The sequence below is a fragment of the Protomyctophum parallelum genome (genome assembly GCF_964188405.1).
Source record: "Protomyctophum parallelum genome assembly, chromosome: 20".
In the NCBI taxonomy this organism is placed as follows: Eukaryota; Metazoa; Chordata; class Actinopteri; order Myctophiformes; family Myctophidae; genus Protomyctophum; species Protomyctophum parallelum.
In genome coordinates, this window is record NC_139718.1 from 14,557,798 (window position 1) to 14,581,915 (window position 24,118).

The 24,118-nt window shown below is 44.8% G+C and overlaps 1 protein-coding gene across 2 annotated transcripts; it reads right to left on the minus strand.

The window, feature by feature from the left end:
- Window positions 1–562: 562 nt before the first annotated feature.
- Window positions 563–16,073, minus strand: thbs1a (thrombospondin 1a). Of its 2 annotated transcripts, none has more exons than XM_083792619.1 (23): window positions 15,872–16,073; window positions 15,637–15,720; window positions 14,676–14,962; window positions 13,351–13,626; window positions 13,057–13,135; window positions 12,691–12,780; window positions 12,153–12,262; window positions 11,422–11,547; window positions 10,339–10,435; window positions 9,946–10,119; window positions 9,634–9,810; window positions 9,049–9,222; window positions 8,421–8,701; window positions 7,833–8,051; window positions 7,588–7,695; window positions 6,533–6,692; window positions 5,852–5,970; window positions 4,837–5,071; window positions 4,467–4,694; window positions 3,926–4,197; window positions 3,309–3,406; window positions 2,761–2,900; window positions 563–2,634 (listed from the first exon to the last, which is right to left on the minus strand). In XM_083792619.1, exons 2-23 carry the CDS (start codon window positions 15,701–15,703, stop codon window positions 2,627–2,629), a joined length of 3,525 nt encoding a protein of 1,174 aa, XP_083648745.1. In that variant the 5' UTR covers window positions 15,704–15,720; window positions 15,872–16,073; the 3' UTR covers window positions 563–2,626. The 2 variants fall into 2 exon arrangements, with proteins under 2 accessions (XP_083648745.1, XP_083648744.1); XM_083792618.1 differs by having other exon boundaries at window positions 15,637–15,723.
- Window positions 16,074–24,118: the final 8,045 nt, after the last annotated feature.

The window sequence follows — 24,118 nt, forward strand, 5'->3', positions numbered from 1 at the left end:
CAGTGAAGTGAATTGATACAGTGAAGTGTTTTCTAGAGGCAGACACACAGACAGTCTTACTGTATTCTTCAACTAGGATACCTTTTGTAACCCAGTTTTGTACATTTATTGTCCATATTTGTTAGAATTTCACCATGACATAATAAATATATATTAGTAAACCTATTTTCGCCAGAAGAGTATGCCTACATATTTTATTTTGTATATAAAGTAAATGTGCTTCTGAATGTGTTGATTAATGCAAAAGGTTATCGATGGGATAATGGCTAATAACATATTTGATAGTTGCAGTGCAGGGCAGGTCGACTTCACATTGAGTTTTCCTACTGTTGGTTTCCTTCAAGGTATCCTCCCTTTCTCCAAGGCTTTGCTAGACTCAACAAAACTGCTCCTTCTGCTTTTCTAGGGAGTAGGTTTCAGTTAAAGCACGACATCACGGCCAAGAATCACTGAAAGATAAGCTTAGGTCCAAAACTATTTGGGCTAGCCGCTTAAATTAATTAGGATCCATTTGGCTCAAAGGAAAAAGCCACAGACAATGACAATTATGTCAAGACATTGATTCATTTCCTGAAGTGTTTATTGTTCAGTTGGCATTACAAAATAACTGGTTTGAGTATAAACATCACCTGGGTGGGTAAAAACTTTGGTACAAATGTTTATAGAAATGCTTCACTAATGATAAAAAAAGACAGAAATACAAAAAGAAACAAAAGAAACAAACAAAGACATCCTCATGTCAGTGTGCAAACAAGTTTATACAGACAAAAACCTTTCCACATAAATTATTTAAATAGCATGTATCTACACAAATGAAATAACCTCTTTACATAAGACAAACATAATAATTTATTAACAAAATGGACAGAACATACAAATAGCACAACATAAAAACATTTCTCATCCATTACGCTTCTCTTGGGACTTTTACCTCTACAAAAATATCTTATATACAGTATATAATTGATTGTACTAACGTTTTGCTCAAGAAGGATTTGCTTGGAAGCCAACCAAATGCATAGTTACTCATACGCTGGTGAAAAAAGACATCCTTGTTTTGTTGGCCCTCAATACAAATATGAATAATAGTCATGAGGTATTATTTGTACATCAAGGGTTTCCTCCTTGGACCTTCCCTTGTCAAAAATGTACACACATGCCCAGCCAAACAATCATGCATACTGTGCTGAAGAAGATTAAGGAGACGCACTTTGTCCTTTTTCTGAAAGACTTTGGTCGGATACGACACGACACCTCGCTGTGAAAGCTTTTACTGTATTCAAGAATCCAGTTATTTGGACATGTTGCTAAGGGTGCGGTCACACCGAACTGTGACTCTGCCTATAGGGGCAGATTCTGCCAATGCTTTTCAATTGTGTTGTGTTTTTTTTGTTTTGTTTTTTGCAGAAATCTACGAAATAATGCAGACAAACCGTATCGGCAGAATCCGCCCTCGTAGGCAGAAGCAAACCCCGGTGTGACTGCACCCTAAAGGTTGCCTTTTCTTTTGGCAGATAAGAAAACAAAAGAACATGTTTCACTGCCGATAACCTCTGGTGACTAAATAAATAAGAACGTATGCACTCCCCTTAATACCAATTGGCCCCTCATGGCAGGATAAAGACTGGCCCTTTCTGTTCATGTCCCTCGATGCTTTCAGTAAAGATCATATATTATATAACATATTGGATACTAAGAACTCCTCCCAAACAGTTTGTTGCCGCCTCTGGAGTCCTGTCCTGTGCTGTCCTGGATCGTGTGCTCTTATTGCACAAATGAATCATCAATCTCGTGTTCTTCCCTGTTCACGGAACTGCCCTGTGGCTTGGCTGATCTGGAGACCTTGTACAGGTCTGCAGGGATCGGTCGGCCGGGAGACTCGGTGGGGGGAGTGGGGTGGTCAAAAGAAATACAAAACAAAAACAATTGGCTTGGCTGTCAGCCGTACAATGCTCTTCACGGGAAAACACAATCTCTCTCTCACACACACACACACACACACACACGCACACACACACACGCACACGCACACAGGCAACACTCGCTCTTTGATAGTAACAGTCAGTCCGTACTGTCCATGGTCCCTCAATAGTTCCTTCAAGGGCCATTATGATCGGCCCGGTCGGTCTAAGCAACGCCGCCTACTACTTTCTTCATATCGAAATAAGTCTTCTCGAGTCCACAGCAGATCTGAATTAACGCTAGAAAATGATAAAGTCCCCCCCCCTCCCCCCCCAAAAAAAAACAAAAACAAAACAAACGAACAATGCTCTTCCATTTGGACCCCCTTCTGGAGAGGAATACCATCGACCAGCTGTGGTCGAGGGGTGCATAGCAACGTGTGTGTGGCCCTCCTTTCTTCCCGCGTCGGTCGGCGCAAGAGTGAGTGGAGGGGTCGGCGTCGCTATGCGGCGTCTGTGTGTGGTGCAGTGGTGCAGAGTCATCATAAAGTCCTGAGGTCCCTTTACCTCACATCAGCTCACTACTCGCTCTCCGTTCCACCAATGTGCACGTCTCAAAGGGAAGAGCTACAAAGATCATTGTCCCGGGTCTTAATTTGCATAGTCGTCGCGTTGTTGACACAGATGGATACATTCTTCCGGCAGGACGTCAGCAGCAGTCCCATTTATGCGTCTGAAACGGATACAAAAAAAAGAACGGTGTTACAATCGAAGTGCAAGATCGTTACGACCTGATGGATATTATTCGTGTTTTCAAAAAAGTAGGTAGGGCGGCGCCGACTGAGAGTGCAGGACTCACCTCTGCATTCGTATTTGAGGTCTGAGAAGTACACCATCTCCTGAGAGAACACGTAGAGCCCTAGCCGTCCACCCGCGTACGTCTTGTCGTAGATGTTTCCAGAATCGGCCATGATTCTCTTGCCTTCATACATCACCACTCTGAAGAGGAATTAACCACATTAATTCATCGGCACATCAAACGCTAGAAAGGTCAGACCTATAACCCGTGGTGGAAAGTAACTGTTTACTCCACGACAATTATTTGAAAACTTTAGTCACTTTTTAGATTTGGATTCTTAAGCCCAATTTTATGCTGAAATAGCAGATCTACAAGCTCACAGTGCGGCAAGATGCCAACCCCGCTGTGAGCTTGTAATTCTGCTGTTTTCAGTACCGGTTCTTTTTACTTTTAATACTGAAAGTATACCTTGACGCCAATACTTTCACTCAAGCAACATTTTGAATACAGGACCTTTTTTCCTCTCATTTACTTGAGTATTTCTATATTGTGGTATTGCTACTTTTACTGAATTAAAAAGAGAGAAAGATGGTGACCGTAGTAGTTACCTAATGAGTCCGGTCTTGGGTCTGTGGATCAGGTTCCATCTGTAAGCGGTGTAGTCCTTCCATCCGATGTTCTTAGGGTCGTGCCACAGGGTGCGCACCTGGATGAAAGGAATCGCAAACGGTTTAAAATGTGAGAATAAAAACAACCCGATCCAACCTTCCACCAATTTTTTTTTTAAGTCTTCTGAAATGTGAGCCATTTTGCTTCATATATATATTCAGTGGTTCTCAAAGTGGGGTCCCCGGCAAAAGTAGGTAATATTGCATTACAATCATTTGAACCACCACACTTTATCCAATAGATCCAGTAAAGTAAAAGTACCTCAAAATACTAAGTACAGTACTTAAGTAATTTACTACTAAGTAGTTACTTAGTTACTTTCCACTACTGCTAAGGAGTTTCTGTCAAAGCACAAGATCATGGCCAAGAATATATCTACAAGCTCACAGTGCGTCACTTTGTGCCATGCTGCAAGCTTGTACATCTGCTATTTCAGGAAAAAATAAACTTTACAGATGGGGGTTTTGCGGCCACATACATGTGGCCACATACATATCAATTTGGGTGACTTAGGCTTGAGAGCCACTGCTGTACATATCGTTGGCCATCAACCCACCTGTCCCGGAGTGTCTCCCGTGTGCCAGAGGGCGTTCCTCAGATGCTCGCCGGGCCCCGTGGTGGAGTTGACCACCTTGATGGACAGGCCGGCGTAGCCCTGGGCCCGCGTGGGCGTGTGGGACCAGTAGGTCTGCGTGATCTGCTTCCACATCACCGTGTAGAAGCGAGCGCTCGACTGGTAGCCAAACACGAACCCGGCGTAGTCGTCGTCGCGGTCCGTGTTGATGAAGAACGTTCCGCTGAAGTCCACAGAGTTGAACTCGTCGTAGCCTGCTCGATCAGAGCACAGGAGGAGGAGATGGTTTTTAGAGCATGATAGACCAAGATATAAAAACTAAATTCAATGAAATCAAAGATATTCCATGAATTAGAAAACAAATGTTTAAGAAGTATTGAAAATAGCCGATCTACAAGCTCGCAATGCGATGCGAAGCGATGTGTTGTGTGCTTGAAGATCTGCTATTTTCACTAGTTTGGGTCCCGGGCAAACGCCTAATCTGCTTGAGTTATTGTACAAGGATCATGACGTGTTTACGTACCAACAGCGATGCCGGGGTCACAGTTGACTGTCTGTACCAGCTCCTTGCCCTGGTGCCGGACCACCCAGTTGGGGTCGATCTGGGACGTGCCCTTGGGGTCCAGAGGAACCATCTGGAACCTGCGGAAGTCCGTCTCGCTGATCTCAAAGTTCTCCGGGCACACGTCGTCGATGTCCAGCACTTTGTCTCCGTCGAAGTCGTCCTTGCACACGTCACCGCGACCGTCACCTGAGAGGAAAAGATCAGTGGGGATTAATACAATGGAGCGACAGTGATGTCATTTAAAATAGCTTTGCGTCGTGTGGATTGGTCAGTTGAGGTCCAACATTGAGCAACCGGAAGGGGGGGTCCGGTGGGTAAAGTGACTCACCGTCAGAGTCCAGCTGGTCTGGGTTGTAGGACAGGCGACAGTTGTCCTTGTCATCGGGGACGCCGTCGTTGTCGTCATCGTGGTCGCACGCGTCGCCCTTGCCATCCTTGTCGTGGTCGGCTTGGTTGGCGTTGGGGATGTAGGGACAGTTGTCCAAGTTGTTCTGGTGACCGTCCTCGTCGATGTCCTGGTTGCTGTCGCACTTGTCTCCCACGCGGTCCGAGTCGGAGTCGATCTGTGTGGGAGAAGAAGAACGTCTGTTTATATTGTGAGGGAGTTCTGAAAGACTTTTCACACTATAGGACCTCTTGTCCTCCCCCCCACTTCAATACGCCGCGGTGTCATTTCAGCCCCGGCCTCGATATGAGCGTCTGTTCTCGTCATGTTTAAATGCACTCCCTTGTCTTCAGGCATGCTAGTAATGTCCTGCCCCGCAAAGAATCCAGTGTCCTCGTGGCTTTGGCAACGCTATACACGTGCATTCATGTCTGTTCAAATAGGTGGGTTAATTGACAAGCAGAGGGGATGAGAGGAGAGGAGGGGGGGCACCGTGCGGTGTTCTTCCCGAAAGCTCTCACATTCTTTCCTTTCATCATAAGAGCACAGGTGCATAGCATATAGACCTTGATCCTTGAGGATTCATGCATGCATATTTACATGAAGGCTCTCACTATCACCCCCATGGAGAGGTTTGCATTAGAAAGGTTCACATTCTAAAGGCGGGAGGTGACGTTACCTGGAGTTGTCAGTTATTACATAATCGTCTCTCATCACAATTATTTGAGATAATCGCAATTATTTGATCATGATCGTGTCCATGTCCATGTACATTTGTTCGTTTTCAGTTTCAGTTATTTGTCATATTTGCCCTGTGCCCTGTGCCTAATACATTTCTATTCATATTTTCCAGTGTTCAATGCCAAAAACACAATTCAAATGTTAAATCGCAATTATTTTGTGTGACAATTATTAATCGTCAACTTCAATGTCTGAGCGTGACGTCCCGTAACGTTACCTGGTCGGGGTTGTGCTCCAGGGGACAGTTGTCACAGTGGTCTCCGACCCCGTCCCCGTCCGAATCCCTCTGGTCTATGTTGTACACGTACGGGCAGTTGTCGCCTCCGTTCAGAATGCCTGTTGGGACGAAACGTAGAATTGTACTCAATCGTTTTACTTAAGTAAAAGTTTCAATACTGCAATATACAAGTAAAGGTCTGGAATTCAACATTTACTTGAGGAAAAGTACAAAGGTATTTGCTTCAAAATGTTCTTAAAGTACCAAAGATAAAAGTACTAATTGTGCAGAATGTCCCATTTAAAGTTTTCAAATTAATAATAATCTTTTGAAAATAGCAGATCTACAAGCTCACAATTCGTCTCATCGCTGTGAGCTTGTAGATCAGCTATTTTCAAATGGCCGAAATGTATGTAGGGCTGATATGGTTAATGTATGTTTTGTAATAATAATGAAACTCTACAAAGTAACTATAGTAACTAAAGATTTCAAATAAATGTAGTGGAGTAAAAGTACGACATTTGCCTCTGAGATGCAATGGAGTGGAAGTAAAAGCATTTGAAATTGGAAATGCTCGAGTACAGTACAGTACAGTACGAATACCTCAAAATCGTACTTAAGTACAGTACTTTCCACCACCGTTAAAATGGCTGCGGTGTGCTTCGAAGGAGAACGACTTACCGTCACCGTCGATGTCAATGGCACACGCGTCGCCCTCGCCGTTGTTGTCTGTGTCCGCCTGGTCGGTGTTGGCCTCGAACACGCAGTTATCGCAGCGGTCGCCGATGTCGTCTCTGTCTGCGTCGTACTGGGTGGGGTTGTACACCTTCGGGCAGTTGTCCTGAATATTCAAAGAAAGACATCCAGTTACTAAACACGGTTACAATGAGAAATGTTCCTGCTGAAATTATATTCATGGCACTGCGGCTGCTAACCTAATTTGGCCCATGACCATGTTAATGATCAATCAATCAAGTGTATTCCTGCTTGGATCAATGGAACTAACATAATTAGCAAAAGTTATACTTTTTTGTTATATTGTCATTACAATCTTTGTGTTTTGCCAATTATGTGAGGGCCCACTTGCAATATTCTCACGACCCAAAAGCGGGCCCCAGCCCACAGGTTGGAAAACTCTTGTGATGATATATGGAAGAGAATTCATGCCGGGAGTTGGAGATCGTCTCTGTGTGGTGGAAACCTCCTATGTCCAAAATGGTTTCAGGAGGATTCAAATTCAAAAGTAGCTAAAGTAGCAGATCTACTATGTTTCGAGCTTGTGAATCTGCTACTCTTGATGATTTTGTGTGATGCCGTAGTATGTTCAAGTAGGGCGTCGTTCAATTTACAAAAAAGCACAATAAGTCAAGAATATGGAGATAAGGGGTTTCTGCAAATTCTGCCCGACAGCAATGTTATGGCCTCTGAAACGTGATCTTCCACTGTTGTGATACCCTAACATTTCCTCACCACAGCGGTTTTCTTCCCTGACTCTCTCCATCCACACACTATGAATTACGGGCAACGAGCCATGTTGTCCTGAGCGCCTGGTGGCTTCACGCCACAAACGATATTATACTATTTATGTGCTACTGGCTTTCTGGTGGAAAATGGAGAGACACTGGGGAGTCGCTGTCGCTATACGAAGGGAAGAGGTCTGACTCCTGATTTCTGGGTCTGGCCGCTAAAGGAAACCATAAGATCTCGGGAAGTGGAACGGTTTTGTGATGACTCACCCTGTCATCAGGGATCCCATCGTTGTCATCATCCTGGTCACACTCGTCGCCGAAGCCATCTTTGTCGTGGTCTTCTTGGCCGGAGTTGGGCAGTGAAGGACAGTTATCCTAGTATAAAGAAACCAAAGTTTGGTTAGCCTAGGGGGGCAATAAACCGAACAATGGAGAGGAGATGAGTGATAATGGCCTTTTAGAACATCTGGCCACATCTGGCCACATCTTCACACCACTGGGGTCTGGCTAACCTTCTTGCAGTGGTAGGTGGCGTTCCCCATACAGAGCATGTCCTTGTTGGGCCATCCGTCCAGGTCTGAGTCCTCGCCGCAGATGTAGCCGTTTCCGGCATAGCCAGGCTTGCACTCGCAGCGGAACATGGCGTCGGAAAAGATGCCCAGGTAGATGCAGTTGGCGTTCTTGTTGCAGTCGTGGCTGCCGTCCAAACATGGGTTACGAGGCGTGCAGACCTAGAAGACACACACACAATACAGCACGATTAATTAAGAAGCGCTAGTGACTAGCTACACATTAGCATCAACCGCACGCATATGTACAGTATGCAAGTAAGCCTTGCCGAGCCATGAGGGCCCATAGGGTAAGAGCCTATCTCCTGTTTCTGTAGCGTGAGGCAGCTTGATGTACAAGTACACCCCCTGGACATGACGCTAGTATGTCACAGGGACTTAACCCCAATCCAACCCTTGATGCTGAGTGCCAAGCAGGAAGGTTTGACCCGGTCCGGGGATCGAACCCCGACCTCCCAGTCTCAGGGCGGACACTCAGGTCAGTGGCCTAATAACGACGATGAGCCAGTTTAAAAAGGAATGTCCCCGAACCTGTTTCTTGGCGGTGGCCTGTGCCACGCCTGTCCCGAATGGCTGAGGACCGGAATAGCGGATGGGACAGGGCAGGCAGTTGTAGCCCGGCTCCGTGTTCTCACAGCGGTGGACGCCGTTGACTGTGAAGCAGGCGTCGGGGACCTCCTTGCACTCGTCGATGTCCCTGCACGTGACGCCGTTCCCGCTGTAGCCTCCCGGGCACCGGCCGCACTTGAAGGTGCCGTCCTGGAAGCTGGTGCACCGCGCTCCGGGGAAGCAGGGGCTGGACAGACAGCCGTCTGTGGAGAGAGAGGAGGAGGAACAGGGGTTGTTTTTATAACCGCTTCTACAAAAATGTTTTCAGGATAAAAAAATAACTATAGTATTCAAAGATTTACACGATTTTTCAAAAATAGTAGATCTGCAGAACAAGCTCATATCGCGGTACGAAGGGATGCTCTATTGGCTTGCTATTCTATATAGCTATAGATCTTATAACTTGCTATATCTGCTACTTTTTTGCCAGAGTATAAAATAATGCTTTTTTAGCTCAAATCTAAAATCAGACAGATGCTTTCCCGCTAGTCTTAACACATTGACTGATGCCTGTATAATGTGTCCTTGACTCCTTGTGCTTTGTTCTTACCGACGGGGCACTCCTCCTTGTTGCACACTTGTTGCACACCGCTGCCGCCGAGGCACTCCTTTCCTCCATACTTGGGCGGGGGGTCGGTGCAGAGGCGCTTGCGGGTCTGGATCCCGCCGCCGCAGGTGACCGTGCAGGTGTTCCACAGTGACCAGGGTCCCCAGCCGCCGTTGACTGTGAAAGAAGACACCACAATGCATTTAGAATAAACATTTTAAGTTTGGTTGTCCAGTGTCCACAGATGTCTTATCAAATTAAACTGCGGGGGTCTCGCTACAACATGCTCTACACCACTGGTTCCAAAACACTGGGCCGGGACACATTGTTGTGGGTCCCCTTATTTTCTCTTTCCTAAAATAAAAAATATATAAAAAAATGTAAACATAAAAAATAAAAAGAATCCCCCAAAAGAATCTAAGAAATTCCAAAAGAAGTGGTGAAAATAGCCAGTCTACAAGCTTGTGGATCTACTATTTTCACTAGTTTTGGTCCCAATTACGGGTCTAATTTCTCTTCTGGGTCACGGGCTAAAACGTTTGGGAACCACTGCTCTAGAGTCTACAGTACTGCAGCCCTGCTACTCACTGGGACACGGCGTCTGGTGGCAGATCTCGGTTTGACGGCCCTGTCCCTGGCAGTCCATGCCACCCATCTGCGGCGTGGGGGAGTTGCAGAGGCGGATGCGCGTGATGACGCCCTCTCCGCACGTCACCGAGCACGATGACCAGGGTGACCAGTGGCTCCAACCGCCGTCCTGCTTGACTGAAGAAAAAAAAGCACATTCGGTACCGTTTATTCCGATGATTCTTATGTGATTCATTCATGATTTATGATGACGTGGTCATGACACTGAGAACTTATTATTAATATTACAATGGGACTTGCAGAGTGACTTACAGCGCTTGTCGCATTCCTTGGGGTAGCAGTCACGCGTCTGCACAGAGGTGCCCTCGCAGTTGCTGTTGATGCGGTCGCAGGAACGACCCCGCTGCTGGATGCCTCGGCCGCACGTCACGGAACAAGGCGTCCATTCAGACCACGGGGACCAGCCGTCTTCTGCGTAGTCACTCGCTGTTTGTGTGCGGAGACATGACATGTGTTATTATGTGGCCTAACCACATAAATCTGACATCCGTATTGTGCAGAAAACGGCAAGCTCACAGCGTGTCGTGCCATGCGAGTGATGTGACTAATCGATTAAATCGATTCCTGTGTGTAGATATTATATTACACGGCAGAAAACCACCAGTGTAATAACGTAATATGCCAAAAGCGATGTCGACAACTTACGGGTTCCGCAGCGCGGGCAGCACTCGCCGTCGGGCACTGTGGCGTTGGCGCAGGGGATCAGCGGGCAGGAGATTTTGCGACAAATGGTAGCAGAGTTCTGTGTGCAGAGGAGACGGTTGAATTAGTACAATAATGAATCGGACCCGGGCCGACCGCGACTGCCTGATTACACAACTGGAAAAAATGTAGCAGTGAAGTGTTGCTGAGGCCGTGCCAAGCCTAATTGCTCAGTTTCCTAACAATGAGGCGATCTGTATCAGTTGTAAGGGGGATCATGCTGTGCGCTGATGGAAAAATCTAACTCTCCTTTCAAAACACGAACGCCCTTAGTAGGTGTTTTTGATGGGTCAGATGGAAATAAAGAAAAGCCCCCACACTGCTTCGCTGACGGACTGGAAGGTCATTCCACAGACAGATGTCATGTGAGGGGAACGTAAATACCAGAGCCTATTATCACTTCATTAGGAAATGGAAACAGAACAATTGACAGCAATGCTTAAAGTTTACGCATTCTGACATGGAAAACAGGCAAATCCACAAGTGCCGTGACCTTGTGGATCGGGGCTATTTTCAGCGTGCGACGCCGCTTTACGGCAGATGTATAATTCCCTTACTGTTTCTCAACGTCAGGTCCGGGGACCACCGGGGGTCCAGGTGGACCCTTATTATACGGCTCTGTGACGAGCAGTATATGGAACCAAAATGGAACCAATGGACCCATTTGGTTGCATTTGTACACTCTCGGGAGATAAATGAACACTGGGGATTTTGCAGTGTAAGATCGGGGTCCCCGGGAGCACAAATGGTATCAAATGGGGGTCTGTGCTAATCGTCTCTGTCGGGTGGAAACCTCATGTGTCCAAAACTGTTACTTTTCAGGATTGAAGTGCAAAAGCATCAAAAGTAGATCTACAAAACCAGATCTACAAGCTTGAAACGCGACGCTTCGCGACGCATTTCGAGCTTGCAGCTCTGCTACTTTTGTGTGATCAAGTAGGGGCGTTAATTTAGTCTGTATAAAACAGGGAGAGGCTCCTTGACGTTCCAAAGGTGTGAGAAGAATGGCCGACATTTCACATTTACCTGACAGGTACACTCGGTGCATCCGTCCACCGTCCACTCGTCCTTGTCGTTGTGCACCATGCCGTTGTGAATGCACACGCCGGCGTGGATCTTCATCTGGTTCTTGATCAGCTCGCTGTCCTCAGACTGGGGGAGAGACAAAGGAGAGAGAGAGAGTTTTAGCGTCATTTTATGAGAGTCTTTCATGAGTCTTTCATGAGAGCATTTATGTGAATTTTTATGTTGCCTGGGAACTCCGCAATAACCAAAGACAAGTTTCTACCGCTGCGTGATGATGCACAATAAAAGTTTAAAGATTGGAATCTTGAATCTAGAGAGAGAGAGAGAGAGAGAGAGAGAGAAAGAGAGAGAGACAGAGACGGGGTGGACGGGGGGGGGCGCTCAGACACGAGGATGGAAAACATTCTCGTTGCCAAGGTTCCAATGCGTATGAATCACAGGCCGACACCGTAATTAAGACATTGCTCCGACTCCACCGAAGCAGTTACAGAAAAGCGCGGCGACAGCCAAACATATTTTGTGTATTCACATGGGTCTCATTAAGGAGGACTTGGCCATTCGACTGTCATTACGGCAGCAAGTGACCGGTTGTTTAGGCACGGGGAGGAGAGGGGAGCGGAGACATGGTGAAACTGGAGGCATGGTGGGAGGGGCGGCGATGGAAGAGAAGAGAGAGTGAGAAGATGACAGAATACAGACCCCAGATGGCCCCCCTCTGTGCTCTTACTTACCACTTTACGCAGCTCGCCGGACAGCTGCTTCACGACCACGCCGAGTCCTTTGAGCTCTTTGAACATGCCAGCGATATCCTCACAGGAGAAGCCACAGACCGACTGCAGATCTGAACACGAGAGAGAGAGAGAAGGCCCGGAAAGGTCAATTACCTCACCGCCTATCAAAGTGGTGGAAGAAGTACTCGGAAGTACTCAGATTTAAGTTTTTGGTATAAGTAGAAATACCACGATGTAGAAGCACTCTGATACAATTAAAATGTGTGTATTCAATATTTGACTTGAGTAAAAATATTACAGTACCAAAGTAAAAGTACTTAAAATGTTTGAAATTTGGTCAAACGTTTTCAAAAACATTGTCAAACTCGTGTTGTGAGCTTGTAGATCACTATTTTCAAATAGCTGCGGTATAGAATAGTGCCCAAGTGGTTAATGTAGGCTATGTTTGGTAATGATCTAAATCTACAAAGTAACTGGTAGTTAAAGTTAAAGTGAGGAGAGGAGGTGGGGAGAGGAGAGGAGAGGAGAGGTGGGTCACCTTTGGATTTGTGGCCGGTGTAATCAGTCCTAATTGCGGGTCTGGAGCCGTTGACAGGGTTGTCCAGGGTCATCACATCAGTCAGGGTGGCTGTAGGGCACAAGACACACATACTAATTCATTAGCGTCACTGTCAATCCATTGTCACAATTATGTTGTGGTCGTCAAACTTTTTTTTCAAGGACTTGCAAGGACCCCCCATAACTACGAGTGTAGGCTACACGTGGAACCAAATGGACCCTCTCTCAGAGTTACAGACCATTTGGAACCCCCCTCAAGGAACCCGGTATGTCTCAGGACCCCACTTTGAGAACCACTGCTGTACTGATGTACTTGTGTATGGCATTAACTTGCCATGAGACTCACCTCCACTTTGACATCCCTTATTTCTCAGAATGGTGTCCAGAGTCGTGCCAAAGACAAAGCGAACGTTCTGAAGCACTCCCTACAAATGGAACAATATTATGGTCAATTCAAAGCATTCAACTTTGATTAAGCACTCTCAAATCAAATCAAAACAAGATTTAAGTTAGCGTAACTCTTAAAAGTTGAAATAACAATGATAATAGCCAATCAACCATGATCACCACCATGAAATAACAATGAATTAAAGCAACTAAATAGGCCTAATACATCAACCGCAATCAGCATGAAACTCACCATGAATCGGTCCTTCAGAGCGCCCTTGCCGATCCTGAGGCGCGCGGTGCTCGTTATCTCCTGGGACAGCACCTTGTAGATGGGCAGGTCCAGCTCGGCCACGTTCACCTCCTCGCAGCCCACGAACAGCTGTGCGCGGTCGTCCTGCACGAACAGCGTGATGTTCTTCCAGTGGCCCGTGGCCAGGTCGGCGTCCTCGATGGACACCACATGCTGCTGCAGGGGACCGGCCGAGTACACCAGGTCCAGCGTGTTCGCCTTGCCGTTGGACACCACCTGTTTGATCCATTGAATACTTTGTTAAAACCCCATTCTGACCTGAGATCAGATTCATACGAGGTTTCCACTGGACACACACTGGTCTGATTAACCCATTCTGACCTGAGATCAGATTCATATGAGGTTTCCACTGGACACACACTGGTCTGATTAAAACCCCATTGAGACCAGATTATATACAACATGTCTTCTAAATGACAGTTTTCTGAAAAACCTCAGAGGTGCTCAAACCTTTTCATGGCAAAGACCCCAAAAATGTATTGTAATTGGCCGCCGACCCCCCCCCCCCATCTGAAAATATGTTGTTCCAGGGATCCCCAATGCAGAAGCAAAGTTAAAAATGTTTGTTGTGAAAGAATATATATTAAAAGTGTTCAGCTTGTAGATCTGCTATTTTTCAATATATAAAATAATGGCTAAAGTGGTGACACATGCACAGGTCTTAATGCGTTAACAGTGGACAAGCACAGGGACAAGCGCACATGTGGTGTGCTTGCTTGGGACAAGCACAGTATGAATGAAACAAGGTCTGCCAAAAGGATGAACCCAATTAAGAAAGCTTGTTTCCATTGGAGTATGTACAAATGTACAAATTCATGTGTAGGGTATCTGAGTCAGTAAATGACATCATTAATGTCATCACTAACACAATACGTAGTTCTGTCAGGTTCTCCTCCAGACTATGGAACCATTGGCGAACTTGTCTGTATGTTCGAAACTGAATATGATTGAACTATTTTTATTGTATATTTCTTTCTACTTTTTATTATTCTTTTTATCTATTGTGTTGTTGTACTGTACTGTGATATGGATTCCCCTGAGTCTGCAATAAAGAATCAATCAATCAATCAATCAATCATTGGGGTCCTCTTGTGCTCAATTCATTGAAAACATTAATGATAGACCAATATACCCAATACCCAATGCAACTTGAAATTGGTCCATTTATCTGGGGACCCCCTGGAACCCCCCTCAATGACCCCTAGGGGTCTCCGGACCGTCCACTTTGAGAACCATAAACGACAGTGTAGCAACTTGTAGCCTACCTCGAACACTGGCCCGGAGCCGTCGGTCCGCTCCACGGTGAGCAGCGCGCCGCGCGTCCTCTTGAACTGCTTGAAGTTGACCAGCAGCAGGAAGCCCCGCTCCGCCTGCACGGAGTCCACCAGGTCCCGGAAGGAGGCGTCGGGCACCGGGGGGATCAGGTCGGCGTTCAGCACCTTGTAGGCCGGGCTGTAGGGGTCGGCGCCCTTCACCAGCGACACGCCGTGGTCGCGCTTCTTCACGCCGGCCTGCTCGAAGAGGTCGAACACGCTGTTGTCGTCGCCGCCCTCTGCGTTAATTAAAAACAACAGGTTTGTTTTGTTTATTCGGCTTATTTTATTCAGCATGAGATGTTAAAAATGCAGGCAGGTGCCATTGCATTTGCTCAAGTCATTACGAACGATATAGCCTATATAAAACACGTGTAACTTCAAACCTAAATTGCAATTGAATTGCCTATAAAAAAAAACCCCACCGCTAAACATATGATATGGTCAATGAACACCACGCCAGGCCTATATAGTTCTCAAACTTTACATTTCAAGGACCCCCCCTTTTAACTCTGACAGTGTAGACAGCGGCTACAGATGGATTGAATGGAACCAGATGGACCCTGTGCGGTGTCCGGGTCAATTTGGTTCCATGTGTAGCCTATGCTGTCAATTTAGAGCGCCTAAAAGGAACCCAGACAGAGAGTCCCCACTTTGAGAACCACTGGCTAAACCTGTTAATTTAACATTTGGTTACATTTTGTACACACACTCTGAGTTATTACACTTAGGATGCTAGCCTAATATGATATAGAAACACACGTGCATGGCCGGGGAATTAAGGAAGAAAAAAAAGAACGCAACCACGACAGCCAGTCATGTGGCTTTGAAAGCATCATTTGTTGTTCCATATAGGCTACATCATATTAGATAATAGAATAGAATAGATTAGATATGATCTTATCTTGCTCACCTGCCAGTCTTGCGCCTTCACAATGCCAAAGCATCAACGGCACCAGAAAGATGCCGCACAGCATCATCTTGAAAGCCCGAATGTCTGCTATTTAAAAAACAATGAGACATTTTTCATTTAAAATGCGGGGAAGATACAGGCATTATCAACAGCAGCTAAAGTGAAAACGTCATTGTAGAGCTAAAGTGTGTCCATCAAAAAACAAAGAGCCGAATAAAGTAATTAACCTACAAACCTTATGAATAATAAACACCTCTTGCCCAAAAAAAATATATTTATAAGTGCTTGATCGTCTTGAAGAAAGTCCTCGCTTTATCCTTGATATTTTTGTCCAATTGTCTTCTTTCCAATTCAGAAATCCCTTGCGGTTGAATAATTTACTATAGTCACGTTTCTATGTTATTCGCGGAGAACTCTTGTTGTTCTTTATTCCGATGCTTGGGTTATTCTGCAAGCCTTCAGACATAGTGGGCTATTTAAATAGTTTTCATTGCATTCCTGGGAGCTCGTCTCAGCCAATCACAGCTTCTTGGAGGAGAAAAGGGGACGAACTTATCCTCTTACCTCACAGCCAGTCACTGTAATATCACAGGAAAAAAATGCATTCCAGAGCTGGCTTTCCATCACGGATAAATATTTCATAGACGCACATGAGCCAAAGGGTCGTTTCCTGTAAATTCGTTAAAATATTCTCCATTCTGTAAGAATATTTAGATATAAAAATAGTTGTATGTTTTATTGTGGGCAAAAATAGACTACGGTATGTTAGTCCCTAGGTCCAGAATAAAAACAAACACATGAGTCACCATAGTGACACACACACACACACACACACACACACACACACACACACACAATGTGTATGTGTATGTAATTACTAATTATGCTATTAAATGTAATAGGCTAGGCATTTTGAGGCACTTCTATTGAGAGCCTCTCATCTTGCTATTTTGAATGCAGCCACCAGGGGCGTCATTGAGCTTTGGCTCAAACCTCAAACCTGATCTCCCTCCCTACCAGTATGTTCACAATGAGTTGGACTGATCTGTTACTATTGCATTCCATTTGAGTCTACTGACAGTTAATATATGACAACATAGTACTCACACACTCGCACACATATGCACACACACAGATACATATCTGATATTGATATTACAGTATGTACTCTATAACTAATTAATAGAACATTTTGATTTTGTGTATAGGCACATAGAAACTTGTGGTGAATTTTCCACAATGTCGCAATGTAAAAAACATTTGATCAAGAATTAACTTGCTTAGATTCTTTCCTTGTAATGACTCCACCAAGCTGGTGAAAGTGGATGGACTGTCATTCAAGGTTTAAGCTATGAGTCACCCCCCCTGCCCATCACGCACGCACGCACGCACACACACACACACAAATCCCCCCTGCCCATCACGCACACACGTCACACGCACGCACACAAATCCCCCCCCCCTCTCTCATATTCACTGAATCTCCTATGTCTCTCACCCATTCCATCTGGTGTTCCTCTAACAATTAAAGCAAGCAGCCCTCCAGAAGAGCATGAGGGGCCGTGTCATGACGACATACGCTCTCTCCCATCATCTTTAACAAAGACTTTGCTCTGCGTTTCACCTTCTGGCCGGAGGTACAACCACTTGCCTCCTTTGTCATCCAAAATCACTGTTAGCTAATGCTTGGAATACAACCAGCAACCAGATGTGGGGATGTGGAGCAACTCTCTGGGAAAAGCGGGGAGCAAAACTTTTTTTGTCTGACAAATTCTGGGGGCGAGAGAAACACAAGAGCACAATACCGCCAACGCACACTGCGATGACTGTCTTACACCCTAAAATAGTTGACGGTGTCTAAAAATAGGTCAGATGTTACGGACCCGTGGTGATGATAAGACACAGCATGTGGACAGCTGTTTTTCACGACTGTGTACAGACCGCTGGAATGTGCATATGCGTCATAGTCTATAGGATTTACTGCATGTAGTTGGCCCACTCACCTTGGCGTTTTCCTGGAAGTCTAGATCGGTGCTCCTCAATTCGCGGTCAAGGGACCTTGGGGGGAGGGTTCCAAATGGATCCTCACACACAGACCCAGGGGGAGGGTTCCAAATGGACCCTCACACACAGACCCACAACTCTGAAGGGAAAAAAAGAACCGAACCGAACCGGTTCAACCCCGGTGGAAAAGGGGCCCGAGTTTTCTGTCAGTGGTTCTCAACCTTTTTCATGTCAAGGACACCCAGAATTATCTGTATTTGGCCGCGGTCACCATCTCAAAATATGTTTTCACTGTGAAAGAATATAATTATATTCAAAGATTTGCAGTTTTTCACTCATTTTCAAGATAAATTTGTTTTTGCAGATCTACAAGCTCGTAGCGCTGCACTTGGTGCCGCACTACGATCTTGTAGATCTGCTATTTTTCAACAGGTAAAGTTTAAAATCTGGTTAAAGTGGTTAAAAGCTTTGAGGCGACACCGATCCGGCCAGTCAGGTCTAAAATGGGTTAAAAATGTTGAGAGCCGCTGTTATGAATTGTAATTATATGATTATGGGACTGTATCTGCTTGACCCAGTACATACATGTGTTGAATCGCTCTCATCTGCATAAGCATATACTGATACAATTGATACCATGACAATCAACGACTTTATCAGATAGACTGACGTCTGTGCACAATGATACAAGATGCATATGCTCTATTGCTGTATTTGATTATATTCACACAGGGGCCATTTTGCTCTGAAGTCATATTTGCGGGTTAGTATGGTCGTAAGTATGACTTACGAGCAAAGTTGCCATGTGAATATGTTGAATTCCTCATTCTGTTCTTGTCTCATATCTTATCTTCCAATACTGCATGCTGGGCTAGATAAACTTTTAGATCATCCCAGGTCATATACAGTATATCTGTCACGGCCTGCTCCTCAGCTTTTGACTGTATTCTGTCACTGTAATTTATTTCATACTGTTTATGTGTTTTGGTGTTTAGTTATGGTTTACTGATTGTTTAGTTCTGTAGCTCTCTCTTCTATTCAGTTTGTTCAGTATTTAGTGTTATAGGTCTATATTTCTGTTACTCTGTTCTTTCGTGGCTGTAGTGTATCTTATTTTGTAGTAATGGTCTTGTGCTTTGCATTCTGCCCATGCATGTTGTTCCTCTCTTGTCTAACCACCCTGATTGTTGTTGATTCTAGTCACCTGTGCCCTGTTTGTGCCCCAGCCAATCCTTTTGTTGATTGTCCTTTTGAGTTCACCTGTGTGGCCATCCCTGTCTATATATACCCTTCTGTGTCCTTGAGTTCAGCTCAGTCTGTTAACTCTGTGTTAGTTGTAAGTACTTTAAGTGTCCTAAGCAGTTTTGTGCATTCATTGTTTGGCTTATTTAGGGACAAGTTTTGTGTGATCAAAGACGTTGAATTGTTCTGCCTCAGTCTTCTGTATGGGTCCTACTCAACATTCACCTTGGAATCACATGCAATCATGTTTTCTTCCTGTAACCCTTGCTCACATAGGCTTGCTCGAACCAAGAAACCTAAGCCAATAATTATCATGATATCCACTCGTCAATCAGTCTTAAGCTTTTAATCGTAATTGTATTTCATGACATGGCTACTTTTCACCGTTCAAATTAAATTCCTCACAACTTTATGTCCCACCTGCCGATCCTGTTGCACTCTTAGGTCACATTCTCACCTAATACTTCGGTAGACTCAGAACCGTATGGGCGGGGAAAGGGGATTCTTGCATATTTCATTGGCTGCGGTTTGCCTTCACACTGTCATTCGCAGCAATTGGAAACGCAGCAGGGGGGACCTTTATCAATGTGTTCCGTTCATAAACTATAGCCTAAACAGTGAAATCTATGGTGATAAAATTACACTCATAACGTGCATGTGTCGTGCCGCCTGGGACCCCCCCCCCCCCCCCTCTCTCTCTCTCTCTCTCTACGCACGCAGCCGCCACACACTGTTCTTTTGGGCATGGAGGCACAGCGCTGCATGAGCGCACTGATATAACTCCCCAGTCCCACACAGTGACAGCACTCCATGTTTACGGCACGCACAGACAGACAGACAGACAGAATATTATGTAGGCTATAATACACTGCAGTGTTTTTATGTGTTTTCTTAAGCAATTGATTAATGTAGCCTACACGTCCTCATTTCGATCAGGGCTTCAGTCTCCTTATTCGACCACGTCTATCCACAGTAACGGGACATCTTTGCGCTGCGTAAAATATGCCTTAACCGTCTCCAACTGTGTTCAGCTCCTCACCCGCCACATTATGTTTGCTTCATTTCCTTTATTTACTGCGGATTGCATTCACACCTGCACCGAATCGTAGTCAAGTGCGATTCGAAGCGAAGCGAAACCCACGTTTTTGGACGGAGTAAAATGCGGTTATTTGCTGCGCATTAGGATTCGAATGAGCCTTCACACCTGCCAAACGAAGCGCACTTTCTGACAATGCGCAGCAGGATTCGTTTTAATCGCAGCAAAGCTCTCTGGTATGAATGCGACCTTAAATACGTCATTATATGGAAGATGCCATTTCATTGGAAATGTATGAATTATTGAATTTTTAACTAAAATATAGTCACACTGCAATGCTTTGCGAGCTCTTTGATCTAATATTTTCTCTATTTTGTTTTACCGATATATATATATATATATATATATAAATGCCTAAAATACGGCTGCCGGGTTGAATGTGATGACGATGGGATTGCTATACGTATAGCCATGGAAAGTTGGCTAACCTATAGGAAGATGTGACCAGGCATGTCTCTGTACTCAGTGTACTGTATGTTTGCTTGTGACCTCACTGTGTGTGTGTGTGTGTGTGTGTGTGTGTGTGTGTGTGTGTGTGTGTGTGTGTGTGTGTGGTGTACGGTGTGCGCACGCCGGTTGATAGGTACATGAGGGAGTGGATGCCACAGAAGTGCGAGTGGGTTGGGCCGGGATATTATGGCAGAAACTCTGACGAACGCCCCCAAACGGAGCCAGGAACTGCAGCGGAAACGGCACATAGATAGTAAGTACACTCTGATGATGTGGGTGGGCTGGGCAGACAGGAGGCTTTCTGTGGTGGTCCGTCTCCCCTCGGGAGAGGGGTGTTAAACTCACTCAGAGGTCATCAGACAGTATGTCCGTACATGGACAAATGTGTCCGACTCCGTGGCAATACTTGACCTGTCCTTATCCTTTTTTTATAATTTCTTTTTTTAAGAGTTTAAGAGTTTTAAAGATTTTCGTCTTGCGGTATTTCTTGATTGCTGGGTTTAGTCTTTAGTTTTTGTTTGGTGGGGTGCAGTGAGGCTGTCCCGGTGCTTGTTCGGTACTCACCGCCGCTAGCTGTCAGGGAGTACAGGGCCGCGCCGCCTGCACCTACCTCCGCAGATACAGGCGGAACCGCCGCCCGCACCCCCAACATAACGTTATAGTGGTCTGATTTCAGTCTCCAGGTTTGGTGAGAGAATCTGTATGACACTATTATTATGACACTATATGGCACATTACACACTAGTGGTTCTCTAAGGTTTTATTTTCAAGGGAACCAAATGGACCCTTACGGGTCTATTTGGTTCCATTTGTACACTCAGTGACAGACCTGTAATGGTCATTTAGGGCTAGCTCTTTATGTTTACTCATTTTGTATGACCCCTGAACTCACTGTTTCTCAACTTTCCCACCCAGGGGTGCAAATGGATTAAAAATGCAAGCATTTAATCCCCCCCCCAAAAAAACCATTATATAAAATTATACTAGGAGAAAGATGTTTTGATCATACTATAGTGTCACACGAAAGCATCAAAAGTAGCTCGTGTGCAAATGGAACCAAGCGGAACGTATGAGTTAGATGAACATTTAACGGATTTTGCAGTCTGTTGTCGGGCCTGCAGTTTCAAAACAGAAAGCCCCCTTCCAATAGGCACATCCATCTATCTCACGAGTACATCTCAGCCATACCTAAACATGAAGCATGGCAGTATTTGAAGTCCATAATTCAAATACTGCCAAGAGGGCTGTACATCAAGACACCTTAAATAAACATTCCACGCAGTACCATATATTTTATATTTCAAAGTTTATGCATTATGCAGGTGGAGGCTATATCAGCAGTCGGCAGATTAGTTTTTAACCTATACCTTGACACAAGTGGGTCAAAACGTTCTCTTCCGCAGGGAGGATATCGTTCATTAGGAGCGAATGAATGGCTGCATGCTATAGTATATGCAGCGTGTGTGCCAGCGATGGAAAGTGACAAAGTACATTTACTTAAGTCCAGTTTTGAGGTATTTGTACAGTACTTTACTTCTACTCTCTACATCAAGATCAAAATATTGTACTTTTGCTCCACTACAATGATTTGAAAACTTTAATTTGATTTGATTATTATTACAAAACATACATTACCCACCTCAGCCCTATACATTTCATCCATTTATGAAATTCTGCATTATGAGTAGTTTTATTTGTACACTGCAGTATTTACTTAAGTAAGACATATGAGTACCTTTTCCACCACTGGTGTGTGCAGACATCTGTTATTAATATAAACATACAGTATACTAATGTATACAGCCAACAACTATAAAATGGATTATGCGCCATCATTTGTAGTTAGGATCATAGGCTGTATCGCTGCAATGTTATAGAAATAGTAGCCTACAGCTGATAGATTTCCTCTGCTAGAAAACGTGAGAAAGTTGACTTTCTAATAATACTTCACAGGTCCAAAAACAATCAGTCTGGACACTTTTTATGTCGCCCCTTGATTTCAGTTCCCTCTCTTCCGGAGCCATACAGTATATGACCCATTTCTAGACTTTTTACAGGTTTTGTTCTGGTAAGCTACGTCGCTCACATCATGACAGACCGGAGGCAGTAAACTGAACTGGAACTGTGGATGTAGGTTATAATTTATTGGCGCGATTAGGCGGTGCAGGCGAGCACTAACGCACTGGCAGCTAATGGTCTCACCCTTCACCCTGGAGCCATGGAATTTTTACTACGAACTCTACTCTGTGAGTAAGAGAAAGGGAACATTTTCACTCCCTATACTGACACAAGCCATGGATGGAATCGATCCCAAGTATGTCCCCTGCAGCTATCATAAACCTATCATAAACCATTTCTCCCGAATAGAGCCACGCCTTGAAGACCAGTCTACATGTGTTGCCCGATATTGCGAGAGAATTGAAATAAGCAACCAGGTCCCTGAAAACAAGCCCAAAGGAGGCAACTAAAACATGACCACTTTACATCTACCAACTCGATGAAGCCAATACGCAAAACCTTTGTCTGTGTCCCTTTTATGCCCATATATGGAGTTCTTGTAACGATGGAAGTTGGAGATCTATGCCCCGCCCGACTCGAGTTACGTGCATTACAGCCGTACACACATACGTACAGACAGACAGAGACTTGGTGCATTTATAGATAGATATATATTTTAACAAATCGTGTGCAGACATTCACTTATTCTTCACTTCAAACCTATATTCACCGGTTATTTCTAAATAGCTGATCTACAAGTTCACCTCACAACACTGTATAGCTTGAAGATCTGCTATTTTTAAACAACATTTAGAAAGCAAGCCCAAATTAGCAACTACACTTAAAAGCCGCAACCCGCAAAAAAATAATATATGTATATACCAATATTTACAATCAACTTCACAGAAAAAGTTGCTTATAATAAGCGGAGATGGCAACACTGCCAGTGTACGATAACAACTTTGTTTTGGCTCGGAGGCCGTCCTGTATCATCCTCCTCCACACATTATACTGTAAATCACTGCCTCAAAATGGCCTGAGGGATTGATCTCCTGCATGCTCGTCATCTCTTATGGGGGAAAAAAATTACAGGTGCTAATGAGTAAGAGGTCTTTACTGTACAGTATGTCTTCTAAGCGGAACAATGAGTAAGAGGTCCATACTATGTCAAAAGATCATGACCCAGTGACAAAGGAACAGGCCATTGTGAAACCGTCATGTGTAGTGGAACGCTGCGCGCATTCTAGAGTTTCTCAAACTTGATTTTTTTCAGTGTGGTATACAGTGACAAAGGAACAGGCCATTGTGAAACCGTCATGTGTAGTGGAACGCTGCGCGCATTCTAGAGTTTCTCAAACTTGTTTTTTTTCAGTGTGGTATACAGTATGTGATATGCCTTGGGTGTAATGGCAAGTGGGACCATCTGGTCATACATTGCCCTCTGGGCCCGGGGAAGATACCTGGAACTCGTGTACCTGTACGGGTAGTTCGAAGGCGTACTGGCCTTTTTCCAGGTTGGGACAAGGCAGAAACAAGAGACTATACTGTTTATGAATGGCCTGATTACACCTAAAAACTGGACTGGAAAAAGGAACGCAATGGTTTGGTTGGAGATTAAGTGAAATGTAAATGATGTTGTTTTTTGGTTTGTCTTTTTTCTGTTGTCCTGTATTAGAGAGAGAGAGAGAGAGA

What these genes read in the sequence shown, in the direction of transcription:
- thbs1a (XM_083792619.1), bottom strand. Translation starts at nt 15,703, where the DNA reads ATGATGCTGTGCGGCATCTTTCTGGTGCCGTTGATGCTTTGGCATTGT. An exon ending in GCACCGAGTGTACCTGTCAG is followed by an intron (nt 10,436 to 11,421) that starts GTAAATGTGAAA and finishes CTCTGCACACAG; the next exon opens with AACTCTGCTACCATTTGTCG. An exon ending in CCCAAGACCGGACTCATTAG is followed by an intron (nt 2,901 to 3,308) that starts GTAACTACTACG and finishes ATTCCTCTTCAG; the next exon opens with AGTGGTGATGTATGAAGGCA.